Source organism: Saitoella complicata (genome assembly GCF_001661265.1).
Source record: "Saitoella complicata NRRL Y-17804 unplaced genomic scaffold SAICOscaffold_5, whole genome shotgun sequence".
Classification (NCBI taxonomy): domain Eukaryota; kingdom Fungi; phylum Ascomycota; class Saitoellomycetes; order Saitoellales; family Saitoellaceae; genus Saitoella; species Saitoella complicata.
The window spans coordinates 24627-47067 of NW_017566996.1; the positions used below are offsets into that span (position 1 = coordinate 24627).

At 53.0% G+C, this 22441-nt stretch overlaps 10 protein-coding genes across 10 annotated transcripts; 4 read left to right on the forward strand and 6 right to left on the reverse strand.

Annotated features, from left to right (window-relative positions):
- Positions 1-58: 58 nt before the first annotated feature.
- SAICODRAFT_200981 (phosphatidylserine decarboxylase) lies at positions 59-1286 on the reverse strand. The gene has a single exon (XM_019166206.1). It carries the CDS (start codon positions 1172-1174, stop codon positions 167-169), a length of 1008 nt encoding a protein of 335 aa, XP_019025704.1. The 5' UTR covers positions 1175-1286; the 3' UTR covers positions 59-166.
- Positions 1287-1442: 156 nt separating this feature from the next.
- Positions 1443-2873, reverse strand: SAICODRAFT_5798 (flavo protein subunit of succinate dehydrogenase/fumarate reductase; the record flags this gene model as incomplete). The annotated part of the gene is made up of 1 exon (XM_019169570.1): positions 1443-2873. The coding sequence occupies one exon, from the start codon at positions 2871-2873 to the stop codon at positions 1443-1445; it is 1431 nt and encodes a 476-aa protein (XP_019025705.1).
- Positions 2874-3746: 873 nt separating this feature from the next.
- On the reverse strand, positions 3747-5693 carry SAICODRAFT_53972 (putative pentafunctional AROM polypeptide; the record flags this gene model as incomplete). Its single annotated transcript, XM_019169250.1, has 1 exon — positions 3747-5693. One exon carries the CDS (start codon positions 5691-5693, stop codon positions 3747-3749), a length of 1947 nt encoding a protein of 648 aa, XP_019025706.1.
- Positions 5694-6109: 416 nt separating this feature from the next.
- On the reverse strand, positions 6110-6993 carry SAICODRAFT_29324 (Glyoxalase/Bleomycin resistance protein/Dihydroxybiphenyl dioxygenase; the record flags this gene model as incomplete). Its single annotated transcript, XM_019167378.1, has 1 exon — positions 6110-6993. A coding segment is annotated over exon 1 (461 nt), but the record flags the coding sequence as incomplete, so codon positions are not given.
- A 1690-nt stretch (positions 6994-8683) lies between these two features.
- Positions 8684-12520, forward strand: SAICODRAFT_41357 (P-loop containing nucleoside triphosphate hydrolase protein; the record flags this gene model as incomplete). Its single annotated transcript, XM_019168657.1, has 2 exons — positions 8684-10477; positions 10565-12520. Coding segments are annotated over 2 exons (3750 nt in total), but the record flags the coding sequence as incomplete, so codon positions are not given.
- A 200-nt stretch (positions 12521-12720) lies between these two features.
- On the reverse strand, positions 12721-13505 carry SAICODRAFT_201041 (uncharacterized protein). The gene has a single exon (XM_019166208.1). It carries the CDS (start codon positions 13323-13325, stop codon positions 12861-12863), a length of 465 nt encoding a protein of 154 aa, XP_019025709.1. The 5' UTR covers positions 13326-13505; the 3' UTR covers positions 12721-12860.
- Positions 13456-14883, forward strand: SAICODRAFT_69806 (uncharacterized protein). Its single transcript, XM_019170508.1, has 2 exons — positions 13456-13651; positions 13704-14883. The coding sequence occupies exons 1-2, from the start codon at positions 13570-13572 to the stop codon at positions 14798-14800; spliced, it is 1179 nt and encodes a 392-aa protein (XP_019025710.1). The 5' UTR covers positions 13456-13569; the 3' UTR covers positions 14801-14883.
- Positions 14884-16136: 1253 nt separating this feature from the next.
- On the forward strand, positions 16137-17215 carry SAICODRAFT_53922 (GroES-like protein; the record flags this gene model as incomplete). The annotated part of the gene is made up of 2 exons (XM_019169247.1): positions 16137-16389; positions 16458-17215. The coding sequence occupies 2 exons, from the start codon at positions 16137-16139 to the stop codon at positions 17213-17215; spliced, it is 1011 nt and encodes a 336-aa protein (XP_019025711.1).
- Positions 17216-17287: 72 nt separating this feature from the next.
- Positions 17288-20950, reverse strand: SAICODRAFT_33798 (P-loop containing nucleoside triphosphate hydrolase protein; the record flags this gene model as incomplete). The annotated part of the gene is made up of 1 exon (XM_019168317.1): positions 17288-20950. One exon carries the CDS (start codon positions 20948-20950, stop codon positions 17288-17290), a length of 3663 nt encoding a protein of 1220 aa, XP_019025712.1.
- A 754-nt stretch (positions 20951-21704) lies between these two features.
- On the forward strand, positions 21705-22082 carry SAICODRAFT_5804 (uncharacterized protein; the record flags this gene model as incomplete). Its single annotated transcript, XM_019169578.1, has 1 exon — positions 21705-22082. The coding sequence occupies one exon, from the start codon at positions 21705-21707 to the stop codon at positions 22080-22082; it is 378 nt and encodes a 125-aa protein (XP_019025713.1).
- Positions 22083-22441: the final 359 nt, after the last annotated feature.

The window sequence follows — 22441 nt, forward strand, 5'->3', positions numbered from 1 at the left end:
GAAGTACTGGTAAAGCTTTTGTTGGGGACGGAGATGGGAGATGTGATGATGGATAGTGAATGGGCTAGCTGACCGGCCTGGCGGTTAATGAATCGAATATTGATATATGAACTTATCCTTGGTTGCAAGTGGTATCAAATGTCCTACAACCTTCCACAAGCCCCTCTTACTCATTCCTCACTGCCTCCCCCAACCTCATGCCCACCTCCACATCCATCATGACCTTCTCCAAACTAACCTCCCTCAAATCTTCATCAAACGCTACCCTCCCCCCCTCAAACGCAACAATAATCGAACTCCCCCCAAACTCAAAAATTCCCACCTCATCCCCTTTCCTGACACTCGCCCCCTCCGTCATAAACTTCGGATTGAGCTTGACGGTTCCGACGTCAACTGCACCGATCGCGACAAAGAGCACGAGCCCGAATGCGGGAGAATCGATACACATCGCGGAACGGGCGTTTGCGGTAAGGATGTCGATATCGGACTGTAAACAGATGGGGTCGACGTCATAATACTCCCCATCCAACTCCTTCCACCACTTTACTGTCCCAGAGACGGGTGAATGGTACCGATGATAGTCTTGTGGTGAGAGACGGAATGAGGCGACGGAGCCGTTTGACCAGGGTTCAGCGAGGGTGGGGTCGTTGAGAAGGTTGGAGATGGAGAAGTTTCTGCCTTTGATCCAGAGTTTTTTTGTTTGGGTGACGGTGTCGTAGACGACTACGCGGGAATCCGCGACGCATACGGCGACGCTGTCGTTGTCGGAAGCAGCGATGGGACGGGCCCCGGGGCGGTGGTGACGCGTGAAGAACGCTTGAAAGGTATCATAAGCAGCCGGATCACTCGGCTCATAATCCCCCATATTAATCTCAAAATAATCAATGAAACCCTTAATCTCCTCCTTACTCTTCGCCTTTTCCTCCTTGATCTTCTGCTCATCATTCTTTTCGTGGAGGTAGTACCGGCCAGCCCAGGTTGTGTCGATCCATTCGACGGGTTTGGAGAAGAGGACGAGGAGTTTGAGCTTTTTGGTGAGGTGTTGTTGTTCGCGGAGGTAGATGCCTGTTTTGCGATTTTTTGTCATCCAGCCTACTTGGCGTTTTTCGAGGAGGTTGAGGGATTCGAGGCCTTTGTCGGCCAGGGAGTGGGCGTAGGAGATGAGGGCTGCCATTGTTGGTGGGTGATTGATGAGAGATCCATTAAGGTGGGTGGGGATTGTCGGGTTATAAAGAATTGCGATGATCCTTGGCAATTGAGTTCTCGGTCGATCAATTGCTATGGAGTTGAACATGCGCTCAGATTAAGGTCAGCGTGATGTCACCCCGTATCTCCCGGATAAAGGGCAACTTGAGCCGACGTGAACTTGTGGGATTTCAAAGAACATCAATACACTATCATATCCTACACGAGTACCGCACTCTTCATCCAGTGTTGTACACTCAACCCTTGATAGAGTCGGCAATATTCTGTCCAGCAAGCCTCCCAAACGTCAACGACCTCAACACCGAACTCGCCGGCGGGTACTCATGATAAAAGAACCCCGTAATCTCCCCCGCCGACCACAACCCCGGAATAACTACATTATTCGTACTCAACACACGAGCATCCAAATCCACTTTGATCCCTCCATAAGTGAAGGTCAAGTTCGTCTTGAGAGGATACCCATAGAACGGCGCCTTGGCAATTGGCAGAGCCCAGTTCGACTTGGGCGGAAGAATCCCCTTCGTAGCCTTCCCATCCAACGAATTTGGGGTAAACTCATCCGCCGCACCCTCCGGGCACGCCTTATTATACTCCTCCACAGTCCTCCTCAATCTCTCCTCATCAATCCCCAACTTCCCCGCCAACTCCTCCACCGTCTCTCCCCTCTCCGGATCCAAATCCGTCGTAGAATAAACCCAACTCTCACGCATCCTATCCATCGTAACACTATCACACACAAAATACGCTTCCTGATTCTGGTGACGCCAGATATCGTACGCGATTAGTTCGAAGGATTCGAAGAGGCGGGAGCAGCCTTCGTCGTAGAAGCGGGAACAGTCGCGGTTGACGACGATGCCGTAGTTGTGGCCCCAGATTACTGCGTCGGGTTTCGAGGTACGGGTATCGACGCATTCGGCGTGGAACATGTCGAATTGGCCTGCGGTGCCGGCGCCGATTTCCATTGCCATGCGGATTCCTGCTCCGCGGTTGTATTTGAGGCCGGGGGCGATGAGGGGGAGGTCCACGGCGTTCGGTCCACAATACTGCGTCAGCATCTCTGGATTCCCTTCGAAGCCGCCACAAGCCAACATCACATTCTTCGCATTCAACGTACGCAACAGCCCATCATTCCCACGAATGACAACGCCATTAACCCTCCCATCCGACCCCAAGCTCAACTTCACCGCCTCCGTCTCATACATAACCTCCGCATTCTCAAACTCCTCCAACTTCTTCATCAACGCCGTGACGATCGCCAACCCCCCACCCTTCGGATACGCAAAACTTCCATCCGTCTCGAATTCAAGCGCAACATGCGGCTCCTCATGATGCACCAACTCCACCCCACGATCCAGGATATACTGTGCCGTAAGCGGCGCCTCCTTCTCCAACTTCCTCGCATAATCCAAATCAGCCAAGCCTTTACTCGTCTTCTCCACGAGCTTGATCCAGTTCGGGTCGAATTTGTTGTTTTTGTCGAGCCGGAGGTAGGCCATTGTCCAGCGTGAGGCACCGGCGCGTTCGTCCTTTTTGCCGACTTCGAGGAGGGCTACTTTGGCGGTGGTGTTGTTTTTCTCTTTGGCGGTTTCCATGAAGGAGAGGGCGGTTGTGGTGCCGGCGAAGCCACTGCCGACTACGACGAGATCGTAGATGTTGATGGGAGCCATTATGAGTGCGATGATTGTTAGTCCAAACGACAGTGAGAGGAGGGAGGCGGATTTCCCATGGTTATAAACCGTCCAGGAAGACTTGGCTCTCCGCATTCTCACACGTGAGCTCTCATAGGAATCCTGCTTCCTTCTCCTCTCTCCTCCAGAATGGCGTTCGGGACGGTCACTCGATTGATCCCATGACCGTTTGATCTTTGCTAATACCACGGATCAGGAGCATCGTCGCTGACAAACCCAGCGCAAACAGACAGCCTTTGGCGCCTGGACCCCGCAGTATCGGCTGTTGCCCGGTACAAGTTAAGAGTGCTGGTAAACACGTGAACATGTCAATCCCTGTAAACGCTTGGGTTTCTTGTTCGAGAGCATGCAAACGGGCAGGCGCTGTGAGGCAGCAACTCCCAGAAGCACTTGGGCGGTGGTGCTGCTTCTGCGGAGACTAGGTCTCATGATCAAGCGGGTCAGGATCTAATAGGAAGCATGTGTCCAGGACGCCTATCCGTGACAACCCAGCGGGTGAACAAGGTAGAGTAGAAAAGTAAGTAAGTAGGTGAAGAGAAGAGCGGCCATGATGGGTGTCGGGTGTCGCTGGGTTATGATATTTGGGTTGGGAGTGTTGTTGGTTGGTGCAGGTTTCGGAGCACCTTACGCAGGACTGGTGCCAGGACTGGAGCCTGGGAGGGTCGTGGAACGTCAAAGACGATGATATCGAACAACCTAGTATATCATACAAGCATGAAACGGTTTGGCCAGGCAGTTGCAAGAAATGCCAGTTCGTGGTTTACGCGATGAAATCCCATTCTCTTTTGAAGATACCGAAAAATCAGTCGTATATCATATCCTACCATAACCTCCATATCGTATCATCCACATCTAGTAAATACCCCTACCACTCGCCATTCTCACAAAATCATACGGCACCGTCTGGCTCACCAATAGTGCTAGCGTCTCCACAGTAGTCCACGCACTTACATCCGCAATACCAAACGTCTTCCACCCCATGCTCGCCGCAACAGCCAAAGGATCACCAAGTCTGGGACCATTCGCCAAGTCGACGAAGACCTTGCTCTTGAGTGTTTGAGGATGAGTGCCAAGAATGCGAAGTAGAGGCTGCGCGAGGTGTGACTTGTCCGCAGACAGAGCAGATATGATGGCTCGAGGGTGTTGAGCAGTGCGGAGATCTTCTGGGGAGGTAAGGTGCTTGACGTCCATGCCTTCGATGAGACCGGCAGCAATGTCTTTCGGGACCTCAAAGCCGGTGGTGTAGACCGTCTTGCATCCAATGTTCTTCAGCGCGTACATGATCGGAGCCGCATCCTTGAACGACGCCGCAAGCACGAACGCAGGGTGCTTGGTGAAGGCAGCTACCGAGAAATCAAGCAACAAAGTAGCGCGAATGCCTTTCCACGTAACATTGTCGCCAATGATGGCGACTTCGTTGCGCTCAGGTGAGCGCACAGGGAAGATAGCATCAACCTGACCAATAGCAGCCGCCGCATCCGTGATAGATCTGAGGAATGACGGTTGTGCACCATGACCGCGGAGGATAGGTGGATTCAAGGTCGCACCACCGAACTCAGGCTGACGAACGATGCTTTGCACGACACCATCCGAGAAGTTATCGATGGCGGTGTAGTGATGGGGCAAGCCGAGCTCATTGAAAAACTTCGTGTAGAACGCGTTGAGTGGTGTTGCACGTCCGTTGCCGATGCTGTAGACCGTCCTGGCAGGAAGCTGACCAATGATGTGGAGAGCGCCGTTGATCTCAGCAGCACTCAACTGACCTGGGGCAGCAGCAGAGGGTAAGAGTGGGTGAGTCGTAGGTGTGAAGAAGGTGTTCAAGACACGACTAAGCTGTCCCATCTGGCCCGCATTGATCGCCAAGAGCGGCCAAGCAGGGAAGGTGCTCGTCATTGCCGTGCGGAAGTACTCCAACTCGTAGTTGTCCGACAAAGTGTTCGCAAAGCCAATCATCTTCACGATATCACCGTACTGCCTGGCGATGTGGTACCTCTTGTTCGTGTCCGCACTCGACCACCTCAAATTACCAGTAAGATCGTGGTAAGAGGAAATGACCTTGCTGTTGCCCTTCTTCTCGGAGATATTGCGACGAACATCCTCGGCGAGACGCAACTCAACATCTACATACTCGCAACCCCACTGGAGTGCCTTCAAGAGGTACTGGTGCGTCTCCTTGTCGGCTTCAGTAGGGAATCTCCCTCCTTCATTAGCACTCCTCAATGTGAAAACAATAGGAAGCTCGGTGCGCTGCCTCAAAGCCATGACCTGCGATCCGACATACTCAAGTCCGGGAATAGGATTGAATTCGCCCATACCAACCGGCTCCTTCAAGAGATCAACACGCAACTCCACGGCATCAGCACCAACAGTCAAGATGTCGAGGTTCTGCAATGCAACCCTGACATCCGGGAACGTCAACGCGAGGAAGTTCGTGCGAGACTTCGCAAGGATGGGCTTGTGTACATCACTGTCGCCCAACACGAAGCCCAAGAACCTCGCAAGATCACGACGCACGAGGTTTTGCGAACATCCTTCAGCGTAGTAGAACTCGTAATCGCATGCGTCACCAACAAACTTGTCTTGTGGCGTTTCAGAATCCGCGCAAACGGTGTTGACGAGGAAGACGGACTTCGGTTTCGCCACGGAGATGTCCCTCTGTAAGACATGAGCAGTCTCCCAGGTCATACCGTACACCACTGTGGTGCCGTCTTGATGGTTGCTCTCGATCGCAGTTTTGTAGTCTTCGGCACTCGAGATAACAGCAACCTTCCTCTCCACACCAAGCACACCAGAAAACATAGCCCAAACACTCTCCTTTCCATCGTCACAAAGCACTACGATGACCCTCCCCTTTTTAGCCGCTCCATTGAGCTGCAATTTACCCATCGCGCTCACGATCGCACTCTCTGCCCCAATGACCTTCTCAACCTTCTTCCTCAACGCCCTTCTCTCCTGCAAGATACTCGTCCGCACCGGTGCATTAACTGCACCAAACTGCTCATACCTCCCGATCCTCTGCACGATCTCGAAGAAAAATCCTTGATCGTCGAACTGGCCTGAGAAACACTGGAGGTACTCCCCTTCCGCGTCACGGTCGTACATCACCTGTGATTCCCTCAACTTCTGGACAAAGGCAGGTGCCAAATCAAACTTCATCGCAAGATCCTCGTAGTAGTGGGAAGGCACACCGAGCAACATCGTCTGCTGAGTCTCAGAACCCCGCGCCCGTACTTCATCAACATACGCAAAAATATCCCGCACAGAAAGCGCAATATGATGAACACCTCCTCCCGCCTCCGCAATCCGTCCGGTCAGCGTCCCACGCGCATCTGAGATGTTAATGGGGAACCTCAAACAATCACCAACACCCCCCACAAATGCACTCGACTTCGTAGTCCCATACGGATCCGTTAACTCATGTACCGTACTCGACGGAGTACACCCAAGCAACGAACGGTAGAAGGTCGTATGAGCTGGAAGTGCGACAGGGGAAACTGCGTGTGCAAGATGATCCAAACTCACCCCCGCATCTCTCTCCTCCTCCTCAATCAACGCTCCATCGAAATCCTCTTTCCAGAATCCACACTCTTCATCCACGAAATAGACCAAACTCCCATCTGGCGCCAAGACCGCCGTGAGTCTCGCCTCACCCTCCCCGACCTTCTCCTGGCGAACAATCTCGTACCCAAGTGCAGCCGCACGGTCGATAACGGCGGTGACAGACGAAACACGAATCGCGATAGCGCACGGCCCACACCCACGGTTATGAAACCAATTTTGCGCAAACGACTCCGGCTCAGTATTGATCAACAACTTCGTCTTCCTCCCCTCCTCAGCACCAACACCCGCCGGCGCAAACGCAGACACAGATTTGGTTTTGTGCGTCATGCTTGGTGCGAAACCCAATGCAGCGAAGGTAGCGGCAAGTTTCGGTGCAGCGGCATTGTCCGCTGCGAACTCCACGAACTCTACACCCCTAACCTCCGGCATTGGCGGCAAGACTTTGCTGTCCTTCTTAGTGCTTTCCATCAGCATGAGGAGGCCACGCATCCCGTCCCGCGCGACACCAACAGGAGGCGACGCACGGAATCCATCATTGAAGATCTCGAGACTCCATGGACCTTCATACCCCACCTTGACTAGTTGCCTCGCGAAATCCTCGATCGGGAATGCGCCTTGGTATGGGAAGAGGCGATGATGGCGGGCCCATTGAATAACATCGATCTTCAACCTTGGCGCATCCGCATACTGTACATAAAAGATCTTCTCTGCCGGTACGAGACGCGCAAGGTCGTCGACGTTGTCATCGAGGGCGTAAATGTGAAACGTATCGAGACAAATTCCGAACGCGGGGTGGTTCACCGCTTTCGCGACCTCCCACGATTGTCGCCAGTGGTTGACATGCGTACTCCACGCCAAAGCCTCATAAGCAATCCGACATCCATATTCATGTGCCAACTCCGCTGCTTGTCTGAGTTCCCCAACCCATTCGTCAAAGTCATTCCTCGCTTCTGCAGTGGCATTCGCACACACCAAAATCGTATCACATCCCAACTCCCTCATCAGCCCCAACTTCCCCTCCAACCTCTTCATCTGTCTTGCCAAATCGCCCGTGCCCTCCAGATCCCTGAACGGCTGGTACAGCGTTATTTTGATCCCGTTTTCCTCGCATAGGGCGCGCACTTGCGAGAGTGAGAGGGGTGAGGAGAGGAGGTCTGGTTCGAAGATTTCGAGGGAGGGAAAGCCAGCAGTAGAAGCGGCACGGATTTTCTCGGCGAGGGTGCCGGAGAGGGAGGATGTGCTGAGAGAAGGGGTGTATGGAGGGGCTGGGGAGGGAGAGGTGCGGGTTTGTTTTGTTGTTAGGGCGCCGGGTGGCATCGTTGTTGAGTGTTTTTGTTCCAAGTGGTGCACTTGAGCGGATCAAGTGGTGAAGCGTAATCGGGATCCTTGAGACTTATAGTTGATCGTGTCGCCTATTGCTGTCGGACGTCCGTCGGAAGATTATCCTCAGCGTCTCCTGACTCGCGCCGGGGTAATCGCAAACTTTGACCAAGACGGAACGACGACCTTCAACAACTGCGATCTCGGTACGTCGTGATTCGGCCCTTATTTTACCGCGGACAGATTCGCACCGGCGGAGTCGTCGCACCTTGCGGAACTTTCTCCGTCGTAGAGGTTGGTTGAACACTGCTCGGGCCATCGCGAGAACTTGCGTCCCAATGGGCCAGACGGACGATGATTTCTCCGTGCGACGTCGAGTCGGGCTTCCCCACAATGTGGCCCAGTGCAAGATTCGAGATCATTATTGGCGACAACGAAGAGGTCCTAGAATAACCCATCATCTTCTTCTATTCTAACTGTCATCATAAACAGGGAACTGACGGAAACTGCGACTCTTCCTCTCAACGTTCGCTTCGGTATCGATTCCGGAAGCGAGATGGCCGTATGCAGGCAGCCTTCAGCCTCACCGTACGGTATATAGCACTTGCGAGAAAAATCAACGGCAGCGGAGTCACAGAATCGCCGAACGAACATCATCAGCTGTGCGATATACCCATTGGAGCAGTGGCCTGCGGATCAGCTGGCTATCGAAGGACGCGAAAGCAATTGTCATGCCTGTTCCAGAGGATGTTCCTCGCGATTTCCGCGACGGTGATCTCTTACAGTCGAATGAGACGAAGCCGGCACAGATTGAGTCGCCGTCATCGTCCATAACTAAATCAGACGACAAGACGGACAGGAACACTGCAGAAGCACCTTCGGATAAGCGCAAGTCATATCGCGCACCGTACTTCCTCTTTCTTCGCTACGCCGATCGCCGCGACATCACTCTTTACCTCATCGGTACAGCCGCCGCAATCCTCGCCGGCCTCGCTTTTCCCGGTCTTGACCTTCTCTACGGTCTGTTCACTACCAATGTCACCGGAAACTCGCCACCTTCCTTCATTCGCGACAAGGCACGCATCGCCGCTCTCGGCACCACCGGAATCGCAGCGGGCGAATTGATCTTCACATGGATCTTCCTGACGTGTTTCAACATTGCTGGAACCAGGGTTGGGCAGAGGATCAGAAAGGAATACTTTGCGAGCGTCTTGAGGCAGGATGTGGAGTTCTTTGATAAAGTCGGTGCTGGGGAGGTGAGCACTCGCATGACTAAAGACATTGGGACGATCCAAGCAGGTATCGCGGAGAAAGCCGGCTTCTTCGTTTGGTCTGCTACTACACTGGTCGTGGGTATCATTGTCGGGTTCATCAAGACACGGAAGCTTGCCGGAGTTTTGTTTGCGATGATTCCCTTCACTCTGATCTGCTTTGGGTTCGCCGGGTGGTTGGGAAACAAGTCTTCCGCTATCTCCATGCAGAAAGAAGGTACTGCATCGACCTTCCTGGAGCAAATCGTTTCTTCTATTCGGGTGGTGCATGCATTTGGTTCTCAGCGCACACTCACGAACCTTTACGACAATCACCTCGTTGAGATCGAGCGCGCAGGGAAGCTTAAGGCTGTCACTCGTGGTGTGGAGCAATCATCGGTGTACTTCATTCTCTGCATTTCCTATTCCCTCGCGTACTGGTACGGCTCAATTGTTATTACGCGCGATGGGGTACCGGTCGGAAATGTCCTCACCACATTCTGGAACTTTATGAATGGTATTTTCGCGATGGCGAACATCATTCCTCATGTTGCTGCTATGTTTGAAGCTGCCGCTGCGCAGAATCACATCTTTGGCGATATCGATCGTCAACCGAAGATTGATATCAGGGATGAGCGGGGGATCAAGGGTGGAGATGTCCAGGGTGCGGAGGTTGAGGTCAGGAATTTGACGTTCGAGTATCCGGGAAGGAAAGGATTAAAGAGCTTGGATAACGTGAGCTTAGCCTTCCCGGATAAGTCGTTCACGGCCATCGTCGGTGCATCCGGATCAGGCAAATCGACAATCGTCTCCCTACTCCTACGCTTCTATGATCCGGAGCAGGGCAATGGGGGGATCTACCTCAATGGAAAAGAATTGCGGGAGTACAACCTCCTCTGGCTTCGTCGACAGGTCGCCATCGTACAACAAGAACCGGTTCTCTTCAACGCTACGATCTTTGAGAACATCGCTTTTGGACTTACGGGGACGGAGTGGGAGTACAGGTCAGGTCACGAACAGGATGAGGCGCGGTTGAGAAAGATCAGGGACATGTGTGAGCGCGCTGCGCGCCGTGCGCAGGCATGGAGTTTCATCGAGAAGTTACCTGAGGGTTTCGATACCGTTGTCGGTGCCCGTTCCCTCCTCTCCGGTGGACAGCGACAGCGACTTGCGATAGCTCGTGCACTCGTCCGCGAACCCGCCCTCCTCATTCTCGACGAAGCTACCTCCGCCCTGGATTCCTCCTCAGAAATGGCGGTACAGAAGGCGTTGCGGGAAGAAGGTGCGCATGTACCGACTATGATCGTCATTGCGCATCGATTGTCGACGATTACGAATGCGGATAGTATTGTGGTGATGGAGAAGGGAAGGGTGGTTGAGCAGGGAACGCATGAGTGGTTGCTTGAGAAGGAGGGTGCGTATTGGAAGTTGATTGAGAAGCAGAGGAGGCATGTTGATGGTGATGATGACGATGATGATATACTTGAGAAAGGACAGGTAGCTGCTGGTATGATGGATGAGAGGGAGGACACGATTGAGGCGGCGAGGAGGGGAAGTCTGCAGAGGATATATTCTGGACTAGGAGCCGGTACTCCGCGGGAGACGTTGACAAAGCAGTTGAGTCTGGTGCAAAGCCTGGAAGGGACGATGCAGCCCATCGGCGAGGATGAAGAGGAAGACGATGAACAACCTGCTCGGTCCACAGAAAAGGATGTCGAGAAAGCTGAAGAGAAGAAGAAGAAATACCGTTTCTTCACTGTCCTCCGCCGCTACCAATCTTACGCCCACCAACAAGCACTCTTCGTCTTCCTCGGCGTCATCACAGCCCTCATCGTCGGTGCCTCCTTCCCCGTCATGGGTTACCTGACAGGACGAACCGTCACTGACCTTTCCATGCGTGACAACGACTCCCTTCTCCGTTCCAGAGTCGACATGTGGGCGCTCTGGTTTTTCATCATTGGCATTATCGTCCTCATCGTTGCGTTCTTGAATGGATTCTTCTTCGAGTACGGGAGCGAGCGGATGACGCGAGTCCTGAGACGGGTGGGGTTGGAGAACGTTATGAAGCAAGAAATTGGGTTCTTTGATCGGGAGGAGAACGCTGTCGGAGCGCTGGTCAGCTCGATCTCGAGTCATCCATCGAATGTGTCAGCGGCGACGGGCTTGATCTTTTCTCAGATCATCATCTCGACATGTAACTTGGTCGGTTCGGTCATTCTCTCCGTCGTGCTTAGCTGGAAGCTGGGTCTGGTATGCTTGGCGCCTGTCATTGTCCTGTTGGCTTCTGGGTACATCAACGTCGCAGTCTTGGAAAAGTACGAGGAGAAGAATCAGGGATCGACGGATAAAGCATCCGCGTACGCGAATGAGAACGTTGACAGCATCAAGACTGTCGCCGCCCTTACCCGTGAATCTGAGGTCCTTCGTGTATACGAGGAACAGCTCCGTCCAGACCCATCCCGTATGATCTACCTACTGGGTGGAGCAGGCGGTTTCGCCGTCTCTCAAGCCATGATCTTCTTCATCGCGGCTTTGACGTTCTGGTGGGGAGCAGAGCTGCTGGCGCGGGGCGAAGTGGGGTATACCGCACTTTTCGCAACCTTCGAGGCGGTAATCATCGCGGCGTTTGCTGGTGGGAGGTTGTTTACGTTCGTGCCGGATATCTCGCGGGCCGTGCATTCAATGAAGTCTATCCTACGGTGGGCGGACCGGAAGCCGAGATATGCTGATGAGGGGATCATGATGGATGAGAAGTGTGAGGTGAAGGGGGAGTTTGTGTTTGAGGGTGTGACGTTGAGGTATCCAACGAGACAGCAACACGCAGCTATGTCGAACTTTTCGTTACGGATTGAGGCTGGAAAGACGATTGCGTTTTGTGGTCCGTCTGGTGGTGGGAAATCGACCATCTTGAACCTTTTACAGCGTTTCTACGACCCTACTGCGGGACGGATCACCTTGGACGGGCGTGACATCGGCACCTTCCCAATTGAAGAATACAGAAAGTATATTGCTCTCGTCTCACAAGACGCAGTACTCTACGAAGGTACAGTCCGCTTCAACATCCTCCTCGGCGCACCCGAAGGCATGAACGTAACCGAAGAAGACGTTAAAGCCGCCTGCCGTGCTGCCAATATCTTGGACTTTGTCTCCTCCCTCCCCAACGGTCTCGACACCCACATCGGTCTAAAAGGCGGGCAACTCTCCGGCGGCCAGCGTCAACGGATCTGTATCGCCCGCGCTCTCATCCGCAAACCCACCATTCTCCTCCTCGATGAAGCCACTTCGGCGTTGGACGCAGAATCTGAATCACTAGTATCTGAGGCATTGGAGGAAGCAGGGAGGGAGAGGACGGTGGTTGTTGTTGCGCATCGGTTGAGTACGATTCGGAGGGCGGATGTGATTTGTGTCGTCGAGGAGGGGAGGATCGTGGAGGTTGGGACGCATGGGGAACTGTTGGCGAGGAGGGGGAGGTACTTTGAATTGGTGGAGGCTCAGCTTGGGTGAACATGAACTCGATCAAGGTATGAGGGACATCTGTGCATTTGATACCGTACATTTCCACGACGCGATAGGTACAGGGATAAACATTGGCATGTGTACGATAGCATACGGGAGGGTCGATCTAGACCATGTCGAGTATATTTAGAGTAGAGTATGAATTAATTTACCGACTTTTTCTCCCTCGTTGATCGGAAGTGAACGAGAGGACGGAGGGGCGACGCCTACGACGATACCGAGCGCGGGCTGCAAGGTTGGCGACGGGAGCAGGATAATGACGTGGATTGAGTGTACGCCAGCACCAGCACGTCAAAAGAATAACGGGCCAGCAAAGGTCTCAAGTAAAGCACGCAATTACGATAATCGACGAACTCGGGATTTGACTGACCCCACGTGTAGACTGACTGGTGTCGCAGGCAAACCACGCGCACACTGCATTTATCCGCCCCAGCGTCCAGGTCGTATCCGCGCCGTTGAGCCATTGGCAGCAGCCATTTGCATGAGCTTGACCAGGCAGCTGATACGGCACAATGCCGATTGAGGTTTGCTGGTGAAGCCTCTCACGTAATCGACGTCTATGCAAATGGTCAAGTAATGGGTTCCCATTGAAGGGAAGGGTTTGGGTTTGATTGGAATGCTCGCGAGAGGGGAGTGTCGATCGCTGATCCGCCTCCAAGTCCATTAAACGCGGTGAAGAGCATGCCCAAGCACATGTTGACGCGTGCTGGATACAGTCAATCCAACGTGAACAGTAAGCAATAGATAGCTCGAGACGGGCAGATAGACGAGCAAAAGACAGCATTTATTCTACCTCTTGCTCTCCTCTAAATGCTCCCGTGAAATGGCCCGAGGACAGGCAGCGGCAAAAACCATGCGCCTGCAGCTAAATTGCGGAGGCGGCCACATGCTGCCCAGGTGCTCACCAGGTCAATTGGGAAGGTTAGAAGGTTTGGGCCACCGAAGACTTATCTACCCGCGAGGCCCTGCCAGTACAGGGAGCATACACCCCCCTACTCTCTCCGTCAACACCAGCATACACTCCGACAATGGGCAAGCTTATGCTTTGGGTTTATCCTACCGTGGAGAGGTTGGCCTCTCGCGAGTTCCAGTTGAAGGACATCCTTGAGGGTGCGTCATCCGTTCTTTTTTGGTGGATGTATGCTAACATGACCGCACACAGGCCGCACTCGTTCGCCCGTCGCTCTTTCCGACTTGAAAGGTTACACTCACCACGTCGAGCACTCCTCCGAAAACCTCCAATTCTACCTCTGGTACCTCGACTACTGCCACCGCTTCGCGGCCCTCCCCATCGAGCAGCAGTCTCTTGCGCCTGAAGTCGCCCAGATGGGTCCCCCCAGTCCTGGTGTCGTCAAGGCTACGGGTGCCGGTTTGAGGCCCGATTCTGCTACCACCCTCGCTGCCGGCGCGGAGAAGCGCGCCGGTCTCGTTGAGAGGAAGGGAAGCTTTGCCACGAGCTTGACCAATACTACGAGTCCGAGCGAGTACTCCAGGACCTACAGCGAGAAGGATGCGTTGAAGTCTCCCACCAACGGGTCCATTCTTACGTCTCCATCTTCCATGCACTCTTCCTCCCCCAAGAGCTCCTACGAAGCCGACCCTCTTGCACGCCAACCCTTCCGCGTTGAATGCATCCGCATCGCCAACACCTTCCTCTCCACCTCCGCAGACCCCTTCGGCCCTTCCAACGCGCTCGAACTCAACTTGCCCAACTCCTTGCGACAAAAGGTCTTGAGGGACTTGGAGTGGACCACCCACCCCAGCGTCTTCGCCGGTGTCGCCGGCCATGTCTGGGATTTGATGCAATCTGCCACTTACCCCAACTTTATCCGCTACGCCTGCAGTAACGCCAACCGTCCCCGCCAACTTTTCGCCTTGACCCTCGCCATCGCATGTTTCTCCCTGGCACTCGCCATAATCCTCTGCACCACCCTCATCGAGGGCATCCCCCGCGCCTGGCGCCTTTTCTGCCTTCCCGCCGTCTTTTTGGGTGTTTTGTTGATCGCGTTCAAGGGTGGATGTATCGTTCTCTTCTTGAACAGGAATCGTCGCCAGTTGAAGCCGTATGAGTTGTTTGTGGATGAAGATGATAAGATGGTTTCTGGGCATCGCTCGCTTAGGGTCTTCGAGAAGGAGGCGAGGATTGAGGAGTTGGGGGTTAGGAGGATGATGGATACGTTGTTTGGGAGGGGGTGTTTGATTGCGTTGGTTGTTACTGGGATTATCGCCGCTATTGTGATGCCGGTCCCTGCTCGTTGATGACCATCGGTCTCGGAGTGTGAAATTGGAAGTGAAACCGGTTTGTTTTCTCGTATCGTACGTGGGAAGGGTTCGACAATGGAGGCGTTTGCTTGGATTTATATTGGGTATATCTTTCTTTCCTTTTCTTTTCTGTTCTCGGCGCAGGGAGCCTGAGTTCGTTCTCTTTCGGACTTCGTGTCTGTATCTTTTTCGTTTGTGTTTGGAGGATGATGAGTGCTACTACCTATAGTTTACATGTTGAGGTGATGTTTTCTGCTTAAAGTAGGGTTGAGGTTGGAAATTGATGTTGAGTAATCTTACAGTTCTTCCATGGCGATTGGCTACGATTGTGCTTGATCCATCAGTTGTTTCCCCTGTCACCTCACCCAGAAATCTAGCTAAAACAACACTGTTCTATGACACATCTTGTGACGACGGACTTAAGATATAGTCGTACGGTGTAGACATTGAACTTCATGTATTCACCCCGTCCATATGGAGTCTCTTCCCACGCACCAGTCAGCTGCAAAGGACAGGACCCGTTAGCAAGGATGGGAGCGGATTTGACCAGTCAGCTGCCAAGGATCTGCTTGGTATAAGAACAGCCTGTTCCTCTGTGCACGAATCTGCAAAGCACAGGCTGATTCGATCGAACAGCTGGAAAGAAAAAGGTTTTCCGCGACTGACTTTCGTCTTCTTCCCGCAGCCGAAGCTTGTTGAAGACTGTCCCGGACCACCCTCACATTGCCACAGTGTGCCAAACGCACCTGTTGTAATGATACGGCAGAAATATCTGGAGCATCCTATACCCTTTTTCGGTTGTTATCATAAATCAAGATTGCGTTCATTACTGATTTTTGCTCCCTCTTTTAGCACCAGTGGCAAGGATTTTACCTGTCCATGTGGGCATCCTGAATGACTTATAGGGGAGGTTAACAATAAGGAATATTATAGGTCTTGGTTGACCTACGGGAGGTGTCCGAGAGGATCAGAGTGTGAGCACGTGCATATCATTTGGTCGAATGGGTGGTGGGCACCACCTGGTACTGCAGTATTCCATTAAGGATGCTCCCCCAGCTGCGGAGAGTGCTGAGACAGGTAAGAGTGTTAAGGAAGAGGAGGATGCCGAGCCAGCGTCGAAGCGCCTGAAGGGTCACTAATAGGTTCGTATTGAATTATAACATTTCACTGGGTTCCCTTGCTTTCACTTCTCACGAATATTTAAGTGAGCCTAGGGCCACTAAGCTTGCTCGGTACTTCATGCCGACATCGACATCGTGCGGGGACCCTCTCGAGCAGGACAGCATACCAGAACAGCTGCTACTTCCCAAATATCGAGAAAATGACAGGGACTATGCAAGCACTCATTGCGACAGAAGATCATTCCGCTGCTGTTCAGTCAGCACCGATCCCCCCTCCCTCCTCGGCGCAGATTCTTGTCCGCGTTCACGCCGTAGCACAGAATCCCACCGACTGGAAGCATGTCGCAGCTCTCTCCGAGCCAGGAAATTATGTTGGCTGTGATTTCGCCGGGGTAGTAGAAGCTGTTGGTGACTCCGTCAAGACTCGTCAAGTTGGGGATCGAGTTGCAGGCTTCGTCCATGGAGGTAAGAGGTTACTCTGTTCCAGTGCCGTACATTGCATGCTAATACCAGTCTTTAAGGCCGATTTGAAGGCATTGGCTCTTTTGCCGAGTACTTGATCACTGAGCCAGCGGTTACCTTTGCTATTCCCTCCTCCACTTCGTTCAAGGCTGCTGCGACTTACGGGATTGCGTGCACGACAGCTTATCAAGCCCTTCATCAGCGTCTAGGTATCTCAATCCCGGGATCCCTGGAGAAAGCTGTTCTGGTCTGGGGCGGTGCCACCAGCGTCGGGTGCTTTGCCATTCAACTTGCCAAGCTTGCCGGCGCAACGGTGATTGCGACGGCGAGTCCCGATCAGTGGGAGTATCTGAAAGGGCTTGGTGCGGATGTGTGCGTTGATTACAAAGATCCAGAGGTCGTGAAGAAAGTGAAGGACGCCGCCGGAGAAAATGGCGTTACCTACGGTTTGGACTGCATCTCAGAGGAACAGACAGTCAAAGCCGCAACTTCCTGCTTTACCGGGAGTGGCAAGCTCATCACCTTGCTTGGAACCCCACGTATTGCAAACAGCAACCCTGATCAGGTCACAGTGCAGCCAACGCTTGTGTACACCATCCTTGGCCGTGCCTTTGAGATGCGGGACCATGAGTATCCCGCCTCCCCCGAGGACCGTCGTGTAGCGGAGCAGCTCTACGAGGAGCTACCGGAGTGGATCCAGAGCGGTAAGGTCAAACCCAACACAACTCGTATTGTCGAGGGGGGTTTGGATGGTATCTTGAGAGGTTTCGAGGAAATGAAGAGTGGTAAAGTCCGGGGCGAGAAGCTTGTCTATGTCATCAAGGAGTGATGGTAAAGGTTCAAATACCATATATCAATATCTAAGTATGCTAGGTATCATCTGCCGCAAGTAATGCCATCTTTAAGCGTCCAAACTCTGCTGAATCACCATCATCTTGTATCTTCCACCCAATCTGATCAACTCTTCGTGCGTGCCACGCTCAACAACCCTACCCTCCTCCATGACGTAGATGCAATCAGCACTCTTGATTGAGCTCAACCTGTGTGCAATAGCGATGGTAGTCCTGTGCTTCGCTGCTTTGTTCAGCGCCTCCTGCACCAACTTCTCGTTCTCGGTATCAAGGGCAGACGTCGCCTCGTCGAGAATCAAGATTTTCGGGTTTCTGGTAAGAGCACGTGCAATGGCAATACGCTGGCGTTGACCACCAGACAACGAACCACCCTTACCACCGCATTCTGTATCGTAACCCTCGGGAAGCGAGACAATGTAGTCATGAATGTTCGCTTCCTTGCAAACCCGCTCGATGTCCTCCTGGGTGACATCCTCGGGATTCTCCGAACCAAGCAAAATGTTCTGCCTGATGCTGCCACCATACAACGCAGGCTCTTGAGCAACGAGGGCGATGCGGGAACGATGAGTGCGAACATTCAGATCGCGAATGTCCTGATCATCGACACGGATGCTACCTCTGATGGGGTCGTAGAAGCGCTCAAGCAATGCAATCGTCGTCGATTTACCACACCCAGATTCACCCACCAAGGCAACGAATTGACCGGGGTGAATGGTGATGTCCAACCCCTGCAAAACCGCAACATCAGGTCTAGTTTCGTATCTGAAGGCGACATCCCTGAACTCAATCTTACCCTCACAAGTATGCTCCGGCTGCTTCTCATTCACAGGTGCTGCATCGATGGCCTCGATTACACCCTTCTGGTCATGCAACTTGAACACATTCCTTGCTGCGCTCTTGGCCTGAGTGATATCCGGTGCGAGTGCAAAGACCTGTCCGGCAGCTTGGGCAGAGAACAAGACGGCAGGAAGCGTGATGAAGAACTGCGTTGTGGTATACTCGCCATTGCTAACGAGCTTCGAACCCCACCAATATCCGAGAGCGTACAGGTAGTATGAGATCGAGTACGCGAATGCAAGCCAAAAGTTACCGACGACGAAGAACCTCAAATTCTCCCTCCAAGGTCCCATAAGAGACTCGTGGTACTGCAGTCCAACATCGGCCTCACGTCCGAGCGACGCAACCGTGCGAATAGAGGAAATGGCCTCGGTGGCCAAAGCAGCAGACTTGACGAAACTCTTCTCGTGTTTCTCTTGAAATTTGGCGACGATATGTAGTCTCAAGAATCCAGCGACGAGCAACACTGGTACTGCGCAGAGAAGCACAACGGAGATCTTCCACGCAATGATATGAGCAAGAATGAGACCGGCGCTGATTGTCGTGACAACGGAAAAGATCGTACCGAGCACCACACCACTCATCTGAGAGAGATGCGTGGCATCCATGGAAAGCCTCGACACCATTTGACCAGGTGAGTTATCGTCCCTGTCGAACCAAGCTTGATCTTGACCCAAGATCGTCCGGAAGGACTTGTCGCGAACCCTCCTCACCAACTTCTCCGCCGCGTATCCGAACGCCGAACCATGAGCAGTGTAAGCGATCAACTCTACACATGCCACCATAAAGAACAACCCAGAATAGAGATTCGCCTCGCTCCTCATCTGATCGGGCTGGCCGGTCAACTTGAGCGCAGTAACGAGATGACCAAACAGAATCGCCTCAGCAGCCGTAGTACCACCAGTAATAATACTCGCCGTCAACCCAACCGCCAAATATCCCCACTCAGGTCTCGTAAGCTGCAACACCCTCTTCACGAGATGTCCCACAGTATACTTCGCATCCCCCTTGCCTGCCCCACTTCCCTGGCTATCGACAGAATACCTCTTCTCCTCGACCTGGCTCTTGACTTGATCGATCACCACTCCCTCACCCGCCTCCATCTCGAGCATCTCGTCGATATCGACATCCGTCTCGGCACTCCCGGGGATAACGTCGCCGCTAACATCCTGAATACCAACCATAGTCCAGTACCGTCCACGCTTAGCCATCAACTCCTCATGCGTACCTTCTTCGATGACGAGACCGTGGTCCATCACGACAATCTTGTCCGCATCGCGAATCGTACTCAATCTGTGAGCGATGACGATGACTGTACGGCCGATGTATGCGTCCTTGAGCGATTGCTGGATGAGTCGCTCACTTGTGGTGTCCAACGCACTGGTGGCTTCATCTAACAGCAGAATCCTGGGGTTGCTGACGAGTGCTCGGGCGAGACAGACTCTCTGTTTTTGTCCACCACTCAAGCTCGCTCCGCCCTCTCCGACGAAAGTGTCGTATCCCTTTGGTAAACGCTCCCTGATGAAGGTATCCGCATTGGCCTTGCGTGCGGCTTCCATGCATTTCTCTCTGAGTGCTGGGTCAGAAATCGGGGCGTCGAGGTGACGGATACCGTAAGAGATGTTGCGAATGACAGTCTCGTCGAACAATGTCGGGGTCTGGGACACGAGTGCGATCTGCTCGCGAAGAGAGTCGACGTTAAGCCGCCTCAGGTCTTTGCCGTCGAGGAGGACTTGGCCTCCAAGGGGATCGTAGAATCGCTCCAATAGGTTGATGATTGTAGACTTTCCCGATCCCGAAGACCCAACGATAGCAGTAACCTTGCCCGCCTCACATCGCAAATCGAGTCCCTTCAACACCCTCACACCCTCCCTACCCGGGTACTCAAACTGCACCCCCTTGAAGACAACCTCTCCCTTGCACTCCTCCGAAACCACCTTTTCTCCCGTCTCATCTCGGACATCAATCTCACTCTTCCGATCAATCGTCCCCAAGATCCTACTCCCCGCAGCCCCAGCCAACGCAAACGTCTGCAAAAACGGCGAAAACTGTCCAATAACAAAACTCGAATCGAGAATCAAAAAAACGACGGTATAGACCTTTCCGACGGATGTAGAGCCCGTGGGCTCGGATGCGATCATGTGCGCACCGTACCAGAATGCACATGCGTTTGCAGCGTATGCGACGAACCAGACTCCACCGAGGACTGCGGCGGCTGCACAGGCTTTCCGGACAGACCATTTCCATGCGACGCGGAGACCTTCGTCGTGTTCCTTGCTGAGGGTGCTCTGGGAGTTGAAGGCTTTGACGGTACGGATCTGTCCGAGGACTTCTTCGGCGAGGGAGGTTGCTGATGTCAGGGATTTCGCGGCGCGATTCGCGTACCGAGAGACGAAATGCGAGCCGCCGACCATGACGAGGATGAATGCGGGTACGACAGAGATGAGGATTCCGGTCAACCTTGGTACGAGCGCGAATCCTACTGCGAAGGAAGCGATAAAGTATGCGATGGATTGAACAAAGATTCCGGCTTTCTCGGAGATACCCATTTGGATTGTATGCGTGTCTGATGTGAGTGCGGTATTTGCAGTGGAAGCAGTCGAGTTGGCGGAGTGGTATGTCATGTCCTGGTACAGTAATGACTTGACATACCTTTCTCTCAGCAAGCGCGTTGTGAGGGCTCCGCAGTGGGACCATGCGGTGAGGTAGGTCCATGTTAACAAGAAGTAGATGGCGGCAATGACGATGAGCCAGATCAATCTCATGTTGACGCCGGAACCTCCCTCTCCGAAGTTGTCAATGACTTGTCCAAAGACGTATCCGATCTTCTGCTCGTAGCTCTTGATGTGCACGTGGAGTGCAACCTGGACGTCCATTTACTGCAACACTTCACGTCGCAATAGGTTACGCTCATTATATCTACACCATCAGATAATCAACTTGCGGATCTCTCGGTTCAGCAAACTGCGCCCTGAACCCTTAGACGTAGCGCGTCAGCAGCTGGATCGCGACATGGCCAAACAACAGGAAAGCGCAGACGACGGATAATGCCCGGATTGACGTGTTCGTACCTCAGCAAGACGACCTCCGTTTCAAGTCAAACGCGTTAACGGCGCGTGCGTCCCGCGGCCGGAACCAATCCTGACCTACACTGCACACTCCACGCACGAGGCATTTCCAAGTCACATCACGGCACTTCCTCCATACAAGCAGCACCCGAGTCCTTGCAGAAGATCGACAGAGACGCGTTTTACGAGCTCAATGGACGGTGAGCAGTCTCAGACCCGGATGAATGCTACGCAAGTCATCAAGGCAACGGTCATGACAGCTACGCAAAGCGACGCCAAACGGCCAGCCCTTCCCAATAACGGCGTCCGGGTTTCTGCCTAAGTCGCATCACTTCAGCAGACGGACAAGCGGAATTGAGGCTTAGCATCTAATCCAGCTCATCTGATAAAAATTTCGTTGGCGCTTTACTCGAATAGGCAAAGAAGTGCAGGATCAGATGTGCGGATCAGATAAGATGAGGTCAGGCTAAATTGGATGTATAAAACTCGGGGAAGAAAGAAAGTTATCTGATTCTCCTCCTTCTTCACCTTCGAGCAGGACTCGATTGAAAGGGGAATTGGAATGGTTGCCGCGACGAAGAGAGAAGAGCGACCGTCCGTTCAATTACAGGGCGAGCCTCATGTCGCAATCACCCTCGATGCAACACCTACCCCGGCAAACTTGATGCACGATCCAAGACCAGCAACTCATCGCACTTCCTCCTTTTTTCACAAGTTACTCAACAGGGATGCGGACGCCGACAAGAAGAAGCAGGAGAAGACATACGGCTACTTGTCGCTCTTCCGCTACCTTCCCGCTCGCGACAGGTTCATCCTCGTTCTCGGCTTTGTTTGCGCGTTGGCGGCCGGTGCTCCATTGCCGCTTATCTTACAAGAGACTTACAGTTTGAATGCGATGGCGTGGTGGAGTGTCAGATTTTGTCGGGTACGCGGTCGATGAGTTATGCGTTGTTCTCACAGTAATGCATCGATGGAAGCCGTGACAAAACGTACGAGCTCAATCCCCGGATTTTTACGTCCATAGTCCTTACGAACTTGGCGCTCATGGAATTCAAACCTTGAAATTCCATAGTCAGATTGTGAAATTTCCATATCATGGAAGGTGAGACTTTTTGCTCATGGAAATTCCAGAACTGAACACCATAAGCAAGTTGGGGGAATTCCATAAGCAAGGTTTGAATTCCATGAGCGCAACCTAATTTCTAACGATATGGTATGTATCACAATAGTAGTCCTCGCATCCTCCGTCCTCCTCGCCTGACCCCATCTCCGTACTCACATCGCCTTCGTGCTTACATC

Excerpts from the sequence above, each read along its gene's own strand:
- SAICODRAFT_200981 (XM_019166206.1), bottom strand. The coding sequence starts at position 1,174 with ATGGCAGCCCTCATCTCCTACGCCCACTCCCTGGCCGACAAAGGCCTC.
- SAICODRAFT_201041 (XM_019166208.1), bottom strand. The coding sequence starts at position 13,325 with ATGCTGTCTTTTGCTCGTCTATCTGCCCGTCTCGAGCTATCTATTGCT.
- SAICODRAFT_69806 (XM_019170508.1), top strand. The coding sequence starts at position 13,570 with ATGGGCAAGCTTATGCTTTGGGTTTATCCTACCGTGGAGAGGTTGGCC. Across the intron at positions 13,652-13,703 it reads GTTGAAGGACATCCTTGAGG|GCCGCACTCGTTCGCCCGTC; the intron begins GTGCGTCATCCG and ends GACCGCACACAG.